Source organism: Oryctolagus cuniculus, chromosome 3 (assembly GCF_051225735.1).
Source record: "Oryctolagus cuniculus isolate XC-2025 breed Fujian yellow rabbit chromosome 3, ASM5122573v1, whole genome shotgun sequence".
Lineage (NCBI taxonomy): Eukaryota > Metazoa > Chordata > Mammalia > Lagomorpha > Leporidae > Oryctolagus > Oryctolagus cuniculus.
Genome location: NC_142869.1, coordinates 84,540,660 through 84,557,343, shown reverse-complemented (window position 1 = coordinate 84,557,343; position 16,684 = coordinate 84,540,660). Strand labels below are relative to the sequence as shown.

At 36.8% G+C, this 16,684-nt stretch overlaps 1 protein-coding gene across 5 annotated transcripts in view; it reads right to left on the bottom strand.

The window, feature by feature from the left end:
- Nucleotides 1-16,684, bottom strand: part of CYTIP (cytohesin 1 interacting protein) — a 74,202-nt gene that overhangs the window by 25,427 nt on the left and 32,091 nt on the right. Inside the window, exon 1 of one of the 5 annotated variants that reach the window (XM_002712194.6) lies at nucleotides 3,765-4,057. The exons of 3 other annotated variants lie outside the window; for them this stretch is intronic. In XM_002712194.6, coding sequence (XP_002712240.2) covers nucleotides 3,765-3,938 — 174 coding nt within the window. In that variant the 5' untranslated portion in view covers nucleotides 3,939-4,057. Of the gene's footprint in view, nucleotides 1-3,764; nucleotides 4,058-16,684 lie in introns of those variants that run through there. One more of the 5 variants, XM_089329128.1, reaches the window with a different exon arrangement.

Sequence of the window (16,684 nt, the reverse complement as noted above, 5' to 3'; positions counted from 1 at the left end):
CTTCTGTTGCTAAATGACAGTTACTTCCTGGTACCCATTCTCTGTACTCATTTCCTGAAAGCACTAGGGGTGGGATAGGGGGAGGATACTGATTCACAGCTTAGGTGTTTTATTGGTGTTGTTTGTTTCAAAAGTCCCAAAATGATGTGTACTCTGCCTCACCCTAATTTTTCCATGAATACAGCTCCTGCCCTACTCTTTACCGTCAAGAGATTTTGATAGCAAGGTTTGCAGGCTATTCAAACACACACCAAAACAAAGAAACTAAACTCAACTTCCTAACTTGTAAGTTCCCTAAGAACCCTCAATAGTAGGCTGCAGTTTCTGAGGAAGGTCTGATTATAGGTTCACGAACCTCTTTTTCAAATGGTTAGGTATTGATGCCAAGCATGCCACAGAATGGATTAAACAATACTTTGTCAATTTGTATTTAGTGAAACTCACACCATTTTCCACCTAAAAGCATCATGGAATGATCCAATCCCCTTGGTGCAGTTAGGAGCACCTGCAGTTATGGTACCTGGTGGATGTGCTTCCAGAAATACAGTGAAAGCTCACAAAAAGCAGTACCGTCCTGGAAATACACACACTGCAGGGCTCAGCACAAGTTCCTTCTCTGAACTTCTAAGTGAAATCGCCTTTCCAGGAGTTGCCTAGCTAGTAATGATTTGATAACTAAAAGAAAATCAGGCAAAAAAAATGCGGTTTGTGGTACTACTACTGAACAAACTTCTTGCCAGTTTTCCAGGACTCTGGTTCTCATTCCAGCACTCTGAACTTTCCAGAAGGTACCTGCCAAAGCTACCATGTGAAAGATGGGCAGTAAAACACAGTCACTACTACTCCTTTAGCATTACTGTGTTTCTAAAAACTGTTCTTATTTCCTTCTCACTACTTCCTACAGACTTTTCCATTGCGTGAAATTTTTTTAAACTATGTTCAAAAGTAGAAGCTTTTCTGGGTTGTCTGATACTTCCAACAAATGCAGGTATTGAGGAAATATACACAGAGAAATCTATCTTTAAACAATTCTGAGTGTATACACCCAATTGATTGTGAAGTCTATGTTGAAAGTACAGGGTAGCCAGATACAGCTTTGCAAAAGCCAACGCCAACAGGAACAAGAAGTATGAATTATTGACGTCAGCTCTGAAAGTGTTGAAAATAACAGTAGGGAAGAAACACCTGCTCATGGGATTGCTAACAGGGCTCTTCTTGTCTGCAATCCAGTCAGTGCCAAATGGGTGACTGGTCTCTAAAAACCAGTTAAAGGAAAAGAACATCAGTTTGGAAAATTGTGAAATGCTGAGGTACACTTGCATCTAGTCTCATTCATGATAAATGTATAGATTCTGAAGTTTCATGTTCAAGAGGTTTTGTTTTGCTTTTTCTAAAAAAGTAACACCCACAATAGCAGGAAAAACCGTTTGAATATGCAGAGTCTACTATGTGGAACAATATGACAAAGATCTGGAGAAGATAAGAATGTATGCATAAATTAATTGGTGCAGGGCTGTGTACAAGCATACATGTGCTCATATTTGTGTGCATACATGTGTGTATTTCATATGCCTAAATCTCATTTTTGATTTTCTTTTTTTTTCAGTTCACTCTATCTTCACTCAGGTTTAAAATCAAATGTGACTCTGTCTTCAGTGCCTTTCATACTCTGTCTTTTCACCACTGTCATTTCTTTTTTCTTGAACTACTGCAAAAGTTCCTCCCGTGCTGCTAACTCTCTACTCACCAACATACCGTTTTTCCAAAATTAAGTTCCCCAAACCCTTCACTGTTCATCCAAGTTCAGAGGCTCTCTGTGTTAATCAAATGGCATTTGGCTCTCTATATCAGCAGAGTCAACATCCGTGGGTTCAACCCACAGCAGATGGAGAACATGTGAAAAGAAAATGTGTTTGTACTGAACACATACAGATGTTTTTGCAAAGCAACCCAGCTCTGAGATCTCTTATCTCCTATGCATGCCCTGGGTTTTCTTAACACACTAAATCTTACACAGTTACACAAACATGTTCTCAAGGCCCCAGGCTCTGTGCCACAGCATTAATTACCCACTTGCTGTGTAATACTGAATATCCTTCAAGGTTGTATTCAAAGACACATAACTTGGAGGAGAGTATTTATGCTGTTTTGCTTTCTATAACACTGCATGCATACTGCCTATTGAGTTGTAAACACTACCACGGCAGGAAACATGGTCTTCTGATCTTTGAGCCTCCTACACATAGCATGATGTCTATCTACTCCCATGTAGCTGCTCAGACTACGTTGTTGCACCAAAATTTCTGGGCTTAAGACTAAATAAAATGATGAGACTGAGTTGAACATATAGAAATGGAAAATTCTGACTCTGTTTCCAAAATTAGCACCTATTTTTACCAGAAAGTATTCAATGAAGAAAATGAAACTATAGCCTAATCAAGTGAACCATAGGAGTATTTATTTCTGTAGCTTTGTGGCAAATATATATAAAAAAAAAACAAATTTCTGTATATCTGAAAACAGAATAAAGATGTTGATATTTTTCATGTTGCTTTATTTACAGAGGTCGTAAACTAATAGAAATATTTATCAATACATTAAACTTTGTACCATAAAATAACATTGAATTAAGAGTGACCCATTATCCAAATCATGGCAAATTACACCCTTCATCATCAGCGTGAAAAATACCAAGAAATCAACTATATACAACACTGAACTCTCTAATCCTGAAGTTAGAAGGATTAAGAGGAGCACGAGAGCAAGATTAAAGGCCAAAATCTATCTTCTAAAGGAATTCTAAGTCTTTTCTGTGTAAGTGCTCTACCTACATTCAAATATATTCTTGGGGGCATTACAACAAGTTATATAAACAGATGTTGAAGATGTACCCTTCTTTAAAAATACTTTTTTACAAATTAGAAAGCAAAGAACAAAAATTGAGTTACATCCAGCTGGACATGAATTTTTCCAATGGAGTTTTCATCCCTAGAGGATTATTTTGCACTGGAAGTTTTAAAACAGCATACTCGGGCCTCTGAGGAGCACAGACGGCACCTCAAGCATCATATTAGGCGCTGCACACACCCTTACCTCAGTAGCAAGAGCTCACTTGAGGTGCTTTTTTAAATTATACGCATTTTAGAAAAAAATAAAACTGAATTTTAGAGAGGCAAGTGACTTTCTCAAGATTCCACAACTAGGAGGCCGGACAGCTGGGGTTCAGTCTGGCACTCACCTGTCCAAGACACCTTATTTCCCAGAAACATAAGGTATGTGCCAGTGCCCCAGAGCTGAACATAACTTAGTCAACAAAATGTGTCCTCAGGAAAAAAACATTCTCTTTTGATTATGAGCTGACATGACTAACAAAGGCTAGAAGTGAGGATGGGTGGAAAAGAATCAGTGAGGAACTAAAGCGGGAAAAGTCAGACATTCTCTTGCTCTCGCAATTGTGATCATATAAACCGTCTTCAAGTTTGCTGTGCTGAATGGTTTTCCTTAGCCCTGAGCACCTCTTCAAATGAGAACAGTTTGTAAGCTTTTCCTTGAACAGAAGAGAACATTTAGGTGCTTGATTAAGGTCTCTAATCTTTGGACTAGGCCAGTAGTAGCTCTTTGGGTCTCTGGCCTCCTTCCTCACTCGTACTCTCACTAATTCCAAAGCCTCTAAGATCAAACGTTTAGTACGAGGTAGGACAACCACTATCACTCTGCTCTCAGGAGAACATGACCCTCATAAAGGTACAAAATCACCATCATACCTGCTTTCGTCCCCGAGGCAGAGTAGCCACAGTGTCTGCCAGCATTTGAATCCTTCTGTTGTCGTCCTCTGTAAAGCTGCCTGGGAGTGCGGAGTAAGAGCTATATGCTGGACCAGAGCTATAGTCCACCAAATTGCCATTGCTGCTCTGTTGCTTGAGTCTTTTTAAAGACATTGTGAATAAAGATTACTCCAGCAGGCACATGGTTGAGTGGCCTTGCAGGATGGGGGAAGCTGAAAGTACCACTCTCAGACAAGTGATCAAAAGTAGCAAAGCAGACAGCCCACGTGACTTCTGTGGTTTGAGGTGCTTGTTACACAAACCCTATCTTGCAGTTCACTCCCATTTCTCACTGTTTTTTTCTGTAAGCTCCTGAGAGAACCTCAAGCTGATTTTCAAACTTTAAAAAAAAAAATCAACTTATTTTTTTCTCCCTCAAATACCCAGAACTCTTACGTTTTCATATTCTATGGCAAGTTGTGTTCAAAACACCATCTGCCATGTTTTTTAAGAAGAAAGAAAAACTTCCTCACTTTCTGCCACTTGTTTCACATCCACTCCCCTTCTTAACATTAGCAGAGCTATGCAAAAGTCAGAGTTTGTGGACATTTGGCTCTTGTGAATGCAAGCAAGAAATACAGGTGCTGGTTATGCATTGTTCCCTCACAAAGTCCTTGAGGTGTACTCTCCCTGAAGTACACCTCAGCTCATTAACGTTCATCAGAAAGACGTTATGTCTGCTACTTGGATTACAGCCACTCAGCATTCTTCTGGTTGTCCTTCCACCACTTTATCCTTACTAAAATGATCCATCATCTTTACAAGGTATAATAGGAAGACAAAATCAGCCACCCTAGGGCACACTGCTGGCTACCTTTTAGACTGGACTTTTTCAGACTCAGTAAGTGGTCCCAAGGGAGGTGGAGTGGCCAGGAAGGAAAACCAAGGTGACTCAAGATTGTTTCCCAGCAAGTGCCAACGGGTCAAGGTCACCATCACAAGGTACTCAAGAGCACACTATTTTTCTTTTTAGCAGAGTTTGGGGACAAGTGGTTTTGAGAGAACTGCTTTCAGGGGAGGATCAGGAAATGCAAGCAAAAGGAACAATCAAAACCAAAGTCAAGAAAAGAAACTTCGTGTAACAAAAAAAGTCAAATGTCCTTTTAAAATCATTTTGAAGTTAATACTAGAATTTAAAATAGTTAGACAATCTTTTTACTAAAACAGAATGCATGTATTTAAAGTTAGAGTGAGTTTAGCTTAAAGAGAACCTACTAAATGTAACAAGTAAAGGAGCCAGCCAAATGGATAAGATAAATGTATAAGACAAAATGCAGTGATGGAGACTTTGCTTACTAAAAAATACATCAAATAGATGATGGCCCAAGTGCTTGGGTTCCTGAGCCCATGTGGGAGACTCTGGTGCAGTTTCTGGCTCCTGGCTTTGACCTGCCCCTGACTGTCGCAGCCATATGGGGAGTAAACCACCAGATGGAAAATCTCTCTCTCCCTTGCTCTCTGTTGCTCTGCCTTTCAAATAAATAACTACATAATTTTTTTAAAAGAAGTTAAAAGTATAATGGTGATTACCGGAGAAATAGAAATAGAAAGGGGAAGAGAAATGGGGAAAGGTTGATTAATAGGTACCAAGTCAGAGCTAGATATGAGATAAAGTTCTGGGGATGTATTGCACAGTAGGGTGACTATAGATAATGTTCATGGACAACATAATTTTCTATTTTAAAAAATTAGAAGATAAGATTTGGAATGTTTTCACTTTAAAGAAATGTCAAATATCTGAGGAGACAGAAATACTTTCCCTGCTTGGACATTATACATGTACCAAAATATCACACAGTGCTTCATAACTATATAAAATTCTTATGTCAGTCAAAAATTTTATGTAACAATTTTTTTCAATAAATTAAAAATCAAATGCAATAAATACTTGCTTTAGTTATAAAATAAAAAAAGGATAAGTCATAGAGATCTCTCCCTGCCATGTGAAAACACAACAACAAAAAAGCAGTCATCTGCAATCCAAGTAGAATGCCCTCCCCAGGAACTGAATGGCCAGCACCTGGTCTTGGGCTTCCCAGAGTCCAGAACTATGAGAAAAAACATTTTCGTTGTTTCAAGCTACCCAGTCTACAGTTTGTGTTTGCTATGGTATTTGTTATGGCAGTCTCAACTGACTCAGACACTCTTCACATCTCAGTTATTACAAGTCTAACTCAAATAATTGTGAAGAGGAACAGACATAACAGCCCATGTGTAGCACATGATATGACATCAGCTATTACTTTTTTGGATTTGTTTTAAGTAATCTACAGTACTTTAGAAAGTTTATGGGGAAATTGAATTAATAATGAGCTTATTTTTTGTGAAAAAGAAAATTTGAAACCACATAGAGATTTTCTATGAACTTTTGAAGACTCTTCATAACTGAAAATGAAGATTTAAAAGAAATGAGTTTCATTCTATTTTAAATGTCTCATGCCCATAAGAGCAGTAAGGATGTCCTCATCGCCCTTAAGAAGTCTAAAGACTAGAATGCATGTGACGTCCGTTGGTTTAGTATATCAAGATGTCTGCCAAACATCATCAGAGCCAATGACTGAAATTTCTGGATTATTGTTAGTTCAATTCATCTGTTCATTAAGGTAGAGCTGGAGAGGACTGAGTGGTAACTTAAAAAATAGGATTTCTGAGGCCAGTGTTGTGGCACAGCAGGTTAAGCTGCCACCTTAGATACCAGCATCGCATACGGGCTGTTCCACTTCCAGAGGTCCTGAAGTTCTTACCTTAGAAATCCTAGTCTGGATAAAGAGCAAATACTAGCTTGGAACTGGACATACATATTTAAAAGAGCAAAAAGAAAAACTTTAAACCTAATATAAATAATAATTAACAATAGATAATGTCCATCATGCAATACAAGGACAATAAATAATTCTCTGACCTATTTTAGCTTGGATTAATCAAATAATGAAGCTCTGAGTGGATTGCAGTATCATCCAAGAGATTAAGTCGCTAAAATCATTTGGGGCCTTAGTTATGAGTACTTTAACTAGGTGATACAAATAGATTATCTGAGTCAGCTTTTCATTGATCAACTCAGAGGGACAATTTCAAAATTTCTTTTAAATGTAAAAGCAAACGTCTTTACTCATCCATTTGGTGCACTTCTTACAAGAAACAACGTTAATGGCATTTTTTAAAAACTCCAATTACTTTTTTATCTCCTTCAGATGTAGGAAGAGTTCACTGAGCATGGTGGACATACAGCAGAGATGGAACTCTACACTGTTCCAAGTTGAAGGCAAAAGGAGTGTATGGGTCACGAGGAAACAATAAGGGTATGTGTAGGTTTTGTGGTCTTTCTACTTTCTTGTTTGTTGAGTTCTTTATTCATTGGAGGCTTAAACTTGTGATTATTAACTACATTGAAGGTATGTCATTGCAAAAATTCAAGGAATTATAAGAAAGGATGGAGAAGAAATGTGAGAGAGAAGGAGGCAGAATGGGAAGTATCATCATGTTCTTAAAACTGCATATATGAAACACATGAAATGAAAGAAAGAAAGAAAACTTTTGCCTATACCATGTATATATGCAAAATTTGCTATAAGTGCTTCAGTTGTTTGAGTTTTGAAGAGTAAATCTATGCAATAATTTTAAAACTGTACTCATCAGATTGTACGGAGCTCCTGAGAAGCTCCTGGGAAGAAGAAAAAAAAAAGGAATAGGAGATGATTCTTGGATTTCCAGGTTTGACTTCAGTCACAGTACTTCTGCCTTTAATTGTTTTATATTGTGTTCCTCTTCATATTATATGATTTAGTCGGGTTAAAAAAAATCTAACAAGAAATAACCCCAAATCTACACATGGTGTGTGAAGAACAATATTCTGAGGCCCTCTGCCAAAAAGAGTCATTCCAGGGGTAGGCATTTGGTGCAGCAAACACCACTTGAGATACTCACCTTCCGTATCAGAGTGCCTGAGTTTGAGCCCCAGCTCTGCTTCTGATTCTAGTTTCCTGCTAATGCATACCATAGGAGGCAGCAGATGATGGCTCAAGTATTTGGAGCCCTGACACTGACTTAGGAGTCTTGAATTGAGACCCAAATCCTGGCTTCTGCCTAGCAGTGTTCTGACTGTTGCAGACATTACAGGAGTGAACCAGTGCATAAAAGATTCTCTGTCTGTCTGTCTGTCTCTCTCTCTCTCTCTCTCTGTGTCTCCCTTTCAAATAAAATGACAATAAACATAAAATTTTAACTAGTTACATTGAAGCTCTAATGTGGAATTGTTTTTTTTTAACTTTTATTTAATGAATATAAATTTCCAAAGTACAGCTTATGGATTACAATGGCTTCCCCCACATACCGTCCCTCCCACCCACAACCCTCCCCTTTCCCACTCCCTCTCCCCTTCCATTCACATCAAGATTCATTTTCGATTATCTTAATATACAGAAGATCAGCTTAGTATACATTAAGTAAGGATTTCAACAGTTTGCTCCCACACAGAAACATAAAGTGAAAAATAATAGATGATTTTTTTTTAATGATGATGAAATCTGATCAGACCTATTGTCATGTTTAATCCCAGTGAGAGTCAAGTTGGGAGTTGATAATTTCTTTTTTTTTAACAGAGGATCAGTTTAGTATACATTAAGTAAAGATTTCAACAGTTTGCACCCCCATAGAAACACAAAGTGAAATATATTGTTTGAGTACTCGTTATAGCATTAAATCTCAATGCACAGCACATTAAGGACAGAGATCCTACATGAGGAGTAAGTGCACAGTGACGCCTGTTGTTGACTTTACCAATTGACACTCCTGTCTATGGCATCAGTAATCTCCCTATGCTCCAGTCATGAGTTTCCAAGGCTATGGAAGCCCTCTGAGTTCTCCGATTCTTATCTTGTTTAGACAAGGTCATAGTCAAAGTGGAGGTTCTCTCCTCCCTTCAGAGAAAGGTACCTCCTTCTTTGAAGACCTGTTCTTTCCACTGGGATCTCACTCGCAGAGATCTTTTGCCAGAGTGTCTTGGCTTTCCATGCCTGAAATACTCTCATGGGCTTTTCAGCCAGATCCGAATGCCTTTAGGGCTGATTCTGAGGCCAGAGTGCTATTTAGGACATCTGCCATTCTATGAGTCTGCTGAGTATCTCAATTCCCATGTTGGATCACTCTCCCCTTTATTTATTCTATCGGTTAGTGTTAGCAGGTACTAGACTTGTTTATGTGCTCCCTTTGACTCTTAGTCCTTTCATTATGATCAATTGTGAACTGAAATTGATCACTTGGAATAGTGAGATGGCATTGGTACATGCCACCTTGATGGGATTGAATTGGAATCCCCTGGTATGTTTTTAACTCTACCATTTGGGGCAAGTCAGCTTGAGCATGTCCCAAATTATACATCTCTTCCCTCTCTTATTCCCACTCTTATGTTTAACAGGGATCACTCAGAAATAGGTCATGGAGGCCTGAATAAACGTAATTTTGGCTGCTTCAAACATATTTTCTTAGCAAGTTTTTTTTTTTAAAGATTTATTTATTTGCTTGAAACATTGAGTTACAGAAACACAGGGAGAGAAGAGAGAGAGCTTCCATCTGCTGATTAATTCCCCAAATGGCCGCAACAGCAAGGACTGAACCAGAACCAAGTCGGAGCTAGGAGATTCATCCAGGCTTCCTACGTAGGTGCAGGGGCCCAAGCACTTTCACTGTTTTGTACTTTCCCAGGCCAATAGAAGGGAGTTGCAGAAGAAGTGGCGCAGCTGGGATTTGAACCTGCACCTATATGGGATACCAGCACTAACAATGTCAGAGCCCAGCAAGGTGTTTTTAAAACAAATTTTATAGAGGTATACATTGACAAACCACATATAAATCATAAGATTTGAGATTTTGACTCATAAAATCACTACAGCCAAGGTAGTGGCATATGTATCAATATCTTTTCTTTGTAAATTGCCCTCTCTTACTACCAAACTCCCTATCCTGGCATATTGTTGTACAAGACACAATCAGTGATCAAAAATTTTATGATAAAGATTTAAAATAGCATTTTTAAAAAAATAAAATAAAATAGCATTTTAAAAATTGTATCATGTTTCAATGTAAGATAAGGATTAGATTTATTTCTATCAAAACTGAAACAAATGTAAAGTATAAAACTAAATTTTTTAATTGTTAGACCACTTATGAGTTCCCCCCATTTCCAGAGATGTGACTTCACTTTGGAGAAATAAAACCATAAGAATAAATAGTAAACCCCTTTAAGTGTAAACACAAAGTAACCAGATTAACCAGTAGTTAAAGGAGCCCTAATTCTGGATTTCTCCAAAAATCTTTCTAAACAATCCTTTTTCATTAATCTTTTAAGACAAAAGTAAACAGAAGTCGACTGGACTGAGTTGAACTACATTTTCATCCTAAGAGAATTGTCCTATAATATGGAGATATTTTTCTAAGAAAGATTAAAGCATTTAGAGAAATGAGTACTTCCTTTGCTTATGGACAATTATCTTACCAAAAATAAGTTGCTGTCACTCTTTAACAGTTACTGGGTTCATAAAACTTTTAGTAATATATCCAACAAAGTTCAAATATAAATATATATTCACTACAATAATAATATGCAATAAACTATATCAACTATACCTAATAAAAATGACTATAATAAAGTGGGCTGTTTTCATTTGAATATATGGTTAATTTATTAAAATAGTCCATTCAAATTTATTTAAGTAAAAAAGAAAGATCTTAACCACTTAGGAAAGAAAATAATATTTATAAATAAAATGTGTATGTGTATCTGTGTGTGTATGTGTGTGCCTAACATGAGATAGAAATCTCAAGCACATTAAAATTTTTAGAAGATATTAAAAAGATATTTAAAGATATAACCCTTTAAAACCCATAAGGTCCAAGTAATTTTTGCCAGTTTTATACCAAATTTTCAAGATATAAAAAATAAATCCAAAGCTAGCTAATGTGATTCTAAAGTGTGCGTAAAAAGTGAGAAGTATGGGCAGAATAAAAGGAGGAAGAGAGGGCACACAAAAAAAGAAATTAAGCCCTTCTTATTAATTATTGCTGATACAAACCTCCTAACTAAAATAGCAAATTAAACCCATCAGTGTTTCAAAAATAATGCCTCTCAACCAGATATGATGGATTCCAGAGTAAAGGACAGTTCAAAAATAGGATATGAAACATTAAATAACTGAATTTCTGGATTAAAGAAAAAATTCAACACAATATATGTCAAACCTATCAAGATTCATTTTGGCTTTTAAAACTTCTAAGTAAGGTATAGAAGTAAAATTTCTCAATTTAATCAAGACTGTACACTAGTGATACTATCATCCTTCATATTGAAATGTAAATGTTCCGATTATTTAAGAAGGAAGACAAGGATGACATAGCCATCATCAGTTTTCACTGTGGTAATCCTTCCATATTAGAATTTGTAAAGAAAGAGACAAAACTATAAAATTTGTTGACTGTACAGTTTCATAACAAAATGACCCCAGACAATCCACCAAAAAACAGTTTTCCAAAATAAAGGAATACAAAAGACAGTGCACTAAAATAAACAAATTTCTTACACAGCATCACTTATTATTTCATATTAATTAGTCTATTATTTAATTACTATATAATAATATTTTATTATGAAAGAATTTGTAGTAATGGAGTAAACATTACCATAATAGTCAAAAAGCTACAAAATAAGAATGAACCAAGCAAACATTTTTAAGATTTTATGAAAAGATTAAAAAGTCCAGACAAAAGGAAGGCATGCCATGTGACCATATAGAGAACTCTTCTAATAAAGATGTTTGTTATCCTCAAATGTTCTAAAAATATCCAAAGTACTGCAAATCAAAATTCTTGTAGGTTGGTTCTAATTTGTTTGTTTTTCTTGTAAGTTTATAGAATCTGGCACAGAATCTTACACTCATTTGAAAGAGAAAGTATGCAAGACTGGCAAGACTAGCCAAGAAAAATTTGAAAACTATATTAGTAGGGAATGGAGGTAAGGATGGGCATTGAGGAAAGTACCTTGACCTATTGAAAAATATTCTATGATTTAAAGCTGTGTTAGCAAAAGAAGCTGTCGATAAAACAATTCACAAATGTACTATTGTCAAATGAATAGAAAATCCCAAAATACATCTATGGATATGTAAGGATTTATTATATCATCAAGTTATTTCCATTCAATAGGAGAAAATAAACCCTATTATAAAGAAAATGGAGATCCATTAGAAAAAAGGTGAATTGTAGACAAGTGTTCAATGGCTCTAATATATAGACTGCTTAAAATTACACTTCTTATAAAACTTTATTTTTTTTAGTATGTACTTATTTGAGAAGCAGAGAGACAGAGAGAGAAAAAGACAGACAGAAAATGCCCAACCACTGATTGATTCACTCATCCAAACGTCTGCAATGGACAAAATGGGTAAGGTCCAAGCCAAGAGCTGGAAATTCAATTCAGGTCTCCCACATGGGTGGTAGGAACCCAAAAATTACTTAGCCGTCACCACTGGATCCCAGGCTCTCTATTAGCAGTAAGCTAGAGTCAGAAGTCAGGGCCAGGATCAAATCCAGGCACTCTGATAAGCAGATAACTTAGCAAGTGTCTTAGCTGCAAGACCAAATGATTGCCCCAGGAAAGTATTTAAATGATTATATTATGAATGGGTAAATTACAGAAGAATTATAAGTCTTCAATATGTTTATTAAGGGATATTCAACCTCATGAAGTGATCGGGAATGTAAAATTTGAAATAATTAAATGCTGATTTTTGGTCAAGCAAATGGACCAAATAAAAAAAATAAATAAATTCTTATAAGTAGATTAATTTGACATGATCAAAATGTAAAACTCACAACCAGTAATTCCTTTAGGTATTGAACCTAGGGGCACATATTTGGCAAGTGGCTAAGACATTGCTTGGGATGTCCACATTCCACATTGGGATGCCTAGGTTTGACTTGGCTCTGCTTCTGATTCTTGTTTCTTGCTAATATGCACCCTATGGAGTAGAATGTAATGGCGCAAGTATTTAGTTCCTTGACATTCACAAAAAGGGAGACTTGGATTTTATTCTTGGCTCCTGGCTTCATCTTGGCCCAGCTGTGGCTATTGTGCACATCTATAGAGTGAACTAGTGTATGGTTCTCTGCCTCTATTTCTCTCTCTCTCTCTCTCTCTCTCTCTCTCTGCCTTTCAAATAAAATAGAATATAAATAAATTAAAATTTCAAAAAGCAAAGAATTGATCTGTGAGAAGTACTCCTACATGTGCAGAAAATAGTATAAGAGTAATTCTTGTGGCATTGTTTGTAACTGCAAAATAAATGTTAAACTCATAAGTGTATACAAATTGGTATGTGATTAAATAATTTGTGGTAATTTCAGTGTAATATTCTGAACTAATTAACAGAATAAAATAAACCTCCATATGCTCATAAAGAAACAAAACATAGAAAAACAAGAACAATGTGCCTGGCATGATCTTATTTCAGCTCTTCTCTTAAAATAAAATCAAATATGTAAAAATGCACTGTCACACAAATACATAAAAACTGGAAATATATAATCAACTCATTACTACTGGTTACCTCTGGAGGAGTTGTGAGAGAAGCTAGCAGAGGCAGTGGAGGAGAATTTTCAAAGTTTATGTGCTCTTATATCTCTCTTACATGCTGTCTTAAATACTTTTCAAAGTATATGCTCTCTTAAATCTCTTATAGTAAGTATATATTATTTAGTCAACTTTGAGAATAGTAATTCTTCACAAAGATCTTTTAAAAGCCAATCAAATTTTATTCATGATAATATGTTCTTTTTTATAAGTCCTCAAACTTCAGTTTATGCTTATTAATGAGAATTGTCAGTTTATCCAGTAGATGTTTGGTGCTTGACAGGTTGAGATTTTTATTTTGCTTAGTGAGCTTTCTTTTTCATCTTTTCAGGTAATTCTTTCACACGTCTTTATCATTTTTTTCAGCAAGTAAAATTATGCCTCAAAAATATTTCTTGAAGTCTCTACAAAGTAACTTAGAAGAAAATAAACACCATCACAGGCCATCAGTTTTTCTGGAAGTGAACAGCATTGGTTTGTCCAATTGAAATCCACTGTTTCTGAAGTAACAGTGCTCTACTGTTCAATTCATTTACAACAAGTCATTTATTACCTACCCATCTTCCTCTACCACAAGCACACGGTTGCATTTCAAAATCCAAACGCTTGTCAAAATTCAAAGTAAACAGATGACAATGTTCCTTCCTCTTCTCTTAACTAAAACTGCGTCACCATCAGGCTCAGCTTTTACTTAACCCAACCCTTGCCCAATGGGGTTGGGCAGTCAAAGCCACAGTATTGAGAAAGGCTTCAGGGCTGTAGAAAGTAACTTCTTAGAAAGCAAGCAACATATTTGAGGACTGACATTTTGTGTGATACTTGGAACAACAAAACATCCACACGGAATGTAGGTGATTTCCAGCTGGCCTCTGAATAAAATCCAAACTCCTTACTTAGATTTCTCATGAGGTCCTGCATGATCTGGCAGATCCTGTGACCTCACAGCATGCCACACCCTGGTCACACTGGCCTTCCTTCTGTCCCAAGAACAGACAGCACTTCCTCCTCAGAGCGTTTGCACAGACTGTTTCTTCTGCCCACTCTACTGTCTCTCCCTACTCTCAGAAGTATTTTACTAGTCTTATTCTCTCTCCATTCATATACCAGCTCAAATAGTACCTACTCGAGAGGCCTCAGCTTAACGCAGTTGAATAGATAAGGTGTCAGGCTGCATCCAGTGGAGCAGCTCCCTAGAGAGCTTTCGTCTTAGGGTTCCCCAAAGAGACCCCGTCTTCATCCAATCTGCACACTTTCTGGAGCTGCTGTGTGCAGGGGCCTTGCCTTGGACAACAGTGAGTGAATCAATAAAGGAGCAACAGTAAGAAACAATGGCAGAATGTTCTTTACCTTCTGTTGTGTGTATGTACAACAGAAGGGACTACAGAGAAGAAATCAAGTAACTTACTAGAAAATCAGGATCCTCCACTGTGTCTCTACCCTTGCCAACTCACAATGTTTTAAAAGATATGAAAACTCAATTGCTTTCAGATTCAAACATAATGTAGGAAAGAATTGCATATTAGTCATTTTTATGTGCCCATACCCTAGCACAGAGCTTAACTTACAATAGACCTTAATAGTTCTTAGATTTTATTTTATTAAAATAATAATTCAAACAGATACAGTAAGTTAGTAAGTTTCGGAAAGAAACTAATAACACTATGCCTATCTTTGAAAAATCCTTACTATTTGTTGGAATCCTCAATAAAGAATAGAATCAGCTAGATGTAAAACATCCTTTCTTTTTCTTATCATCATAAGGTGCTAGCTTGACTGACAAACTGTCAGATTGAAAGGAACCTCAGAGCCATCTTATCTAAATCCTTCAATTTGCAGGAGCAAAATCTAAGGCCCAGAAAACAGATGTCTTGTCCAAAGAGACAGAGATTTAATGACAGAATTAGGACTAGACCACCTGCATCCTCAAGTTATTCCACAAGAATTTACTGAGTAAAAAGTCATAATAATAGCTAGGCAATGCTCTAAACATGTTTAATCTTGTAAAAACCTTGAGAGTAGTATTATTTTAGCATTCTTTTCCAGATGAGGATATTAAAATTAACATACTTGCCTAACATTACATAGCTAGTGCCCAGAACAGCCAGGATTAGAATCTATATCACCCACTTCCCATGATGACAAGGTTAAGCACTCTGTAGTACTGCTTTTCCATAACTGTGGTAATCCTACTAGGGTATAAGCATGAGCCAAATATGACCCCTGTCCTCATGGAGATAAGAAACTGGTGGAGACTGAAAACGAAAGTTTGAGTATGGCTGAAATTAAAATAATAATTCCAACAGATATCATAGGTTTACCAAAGAGGGTCAAAGTATTTCCTTGGGTCTGGTGCTGTGGCATAGATGGTAAAGCTGCCACCTGCAGTGCTGGCATCCCATAAGGGCATCAGTATGAGTCCCAGCTGCTCCACTTCTAATCCAGCTCTCTGCTATGGCCTGGGAAAGCAGTAGAAGATGGCCCAAGTCCTTGGACCCCTGCACCCATGTGGGAGACCCGGAAGAAGATCCTGGCTCTTGGCTACAGATCAATGCAACCAATTGGTGAGTGAACCAGCAGATGGAAGACCTCTCTCTCTCTCTGCTTCTCCTTCTCTCTGTGTGTAACTCTGACTTTCAAATAAATAATCTTTTAAAAAAGTATTTCCTCTACTTCTATTCATTTCATAGCTCTAAAAAGTTTACAATCTTCATGAAGTGATATGAAGAATACACAAGTAACAATAGAAGGGTGCCAATTATTGGTTACATCTGTTATGAGTTGAATTGTGTTCCCCCAAAAGAATTGTGTTCCCCTGAAAGGGAAGTTGAAGTCCTTACCCTCACTACCTGCAAAAGGAGCTTAAATTAGAAATAAAGATGAGGTCATTAAAATGAGCCCTTACAAAAATGACAGATGTTCCTATAACAAAGAGAAAACTGTGATGTGAAAACATATACTTGGGAAGAACTTTGCAGTTTGCAAACCAAGGAACACTAAGGATTGACAGCACTCACCAGAGATAGAAAGAGGAAATAAAGGATTCTATCCACAATCTTAGAGGGAGCACAGCTCTGCTGACACCTGGGTTTCAAATCACTAATCTCTAGAACTGTGAGGGTTTCCAACCACTGAGTTTCTGGAAATTTTTATAGACCCCCTAGGAATTTCACATACTCTCTATTCTTCTTTTCATTTAGAGATATTTGGGTAATATTCAAAGTAGAATGTGCTGTCTGCCCCA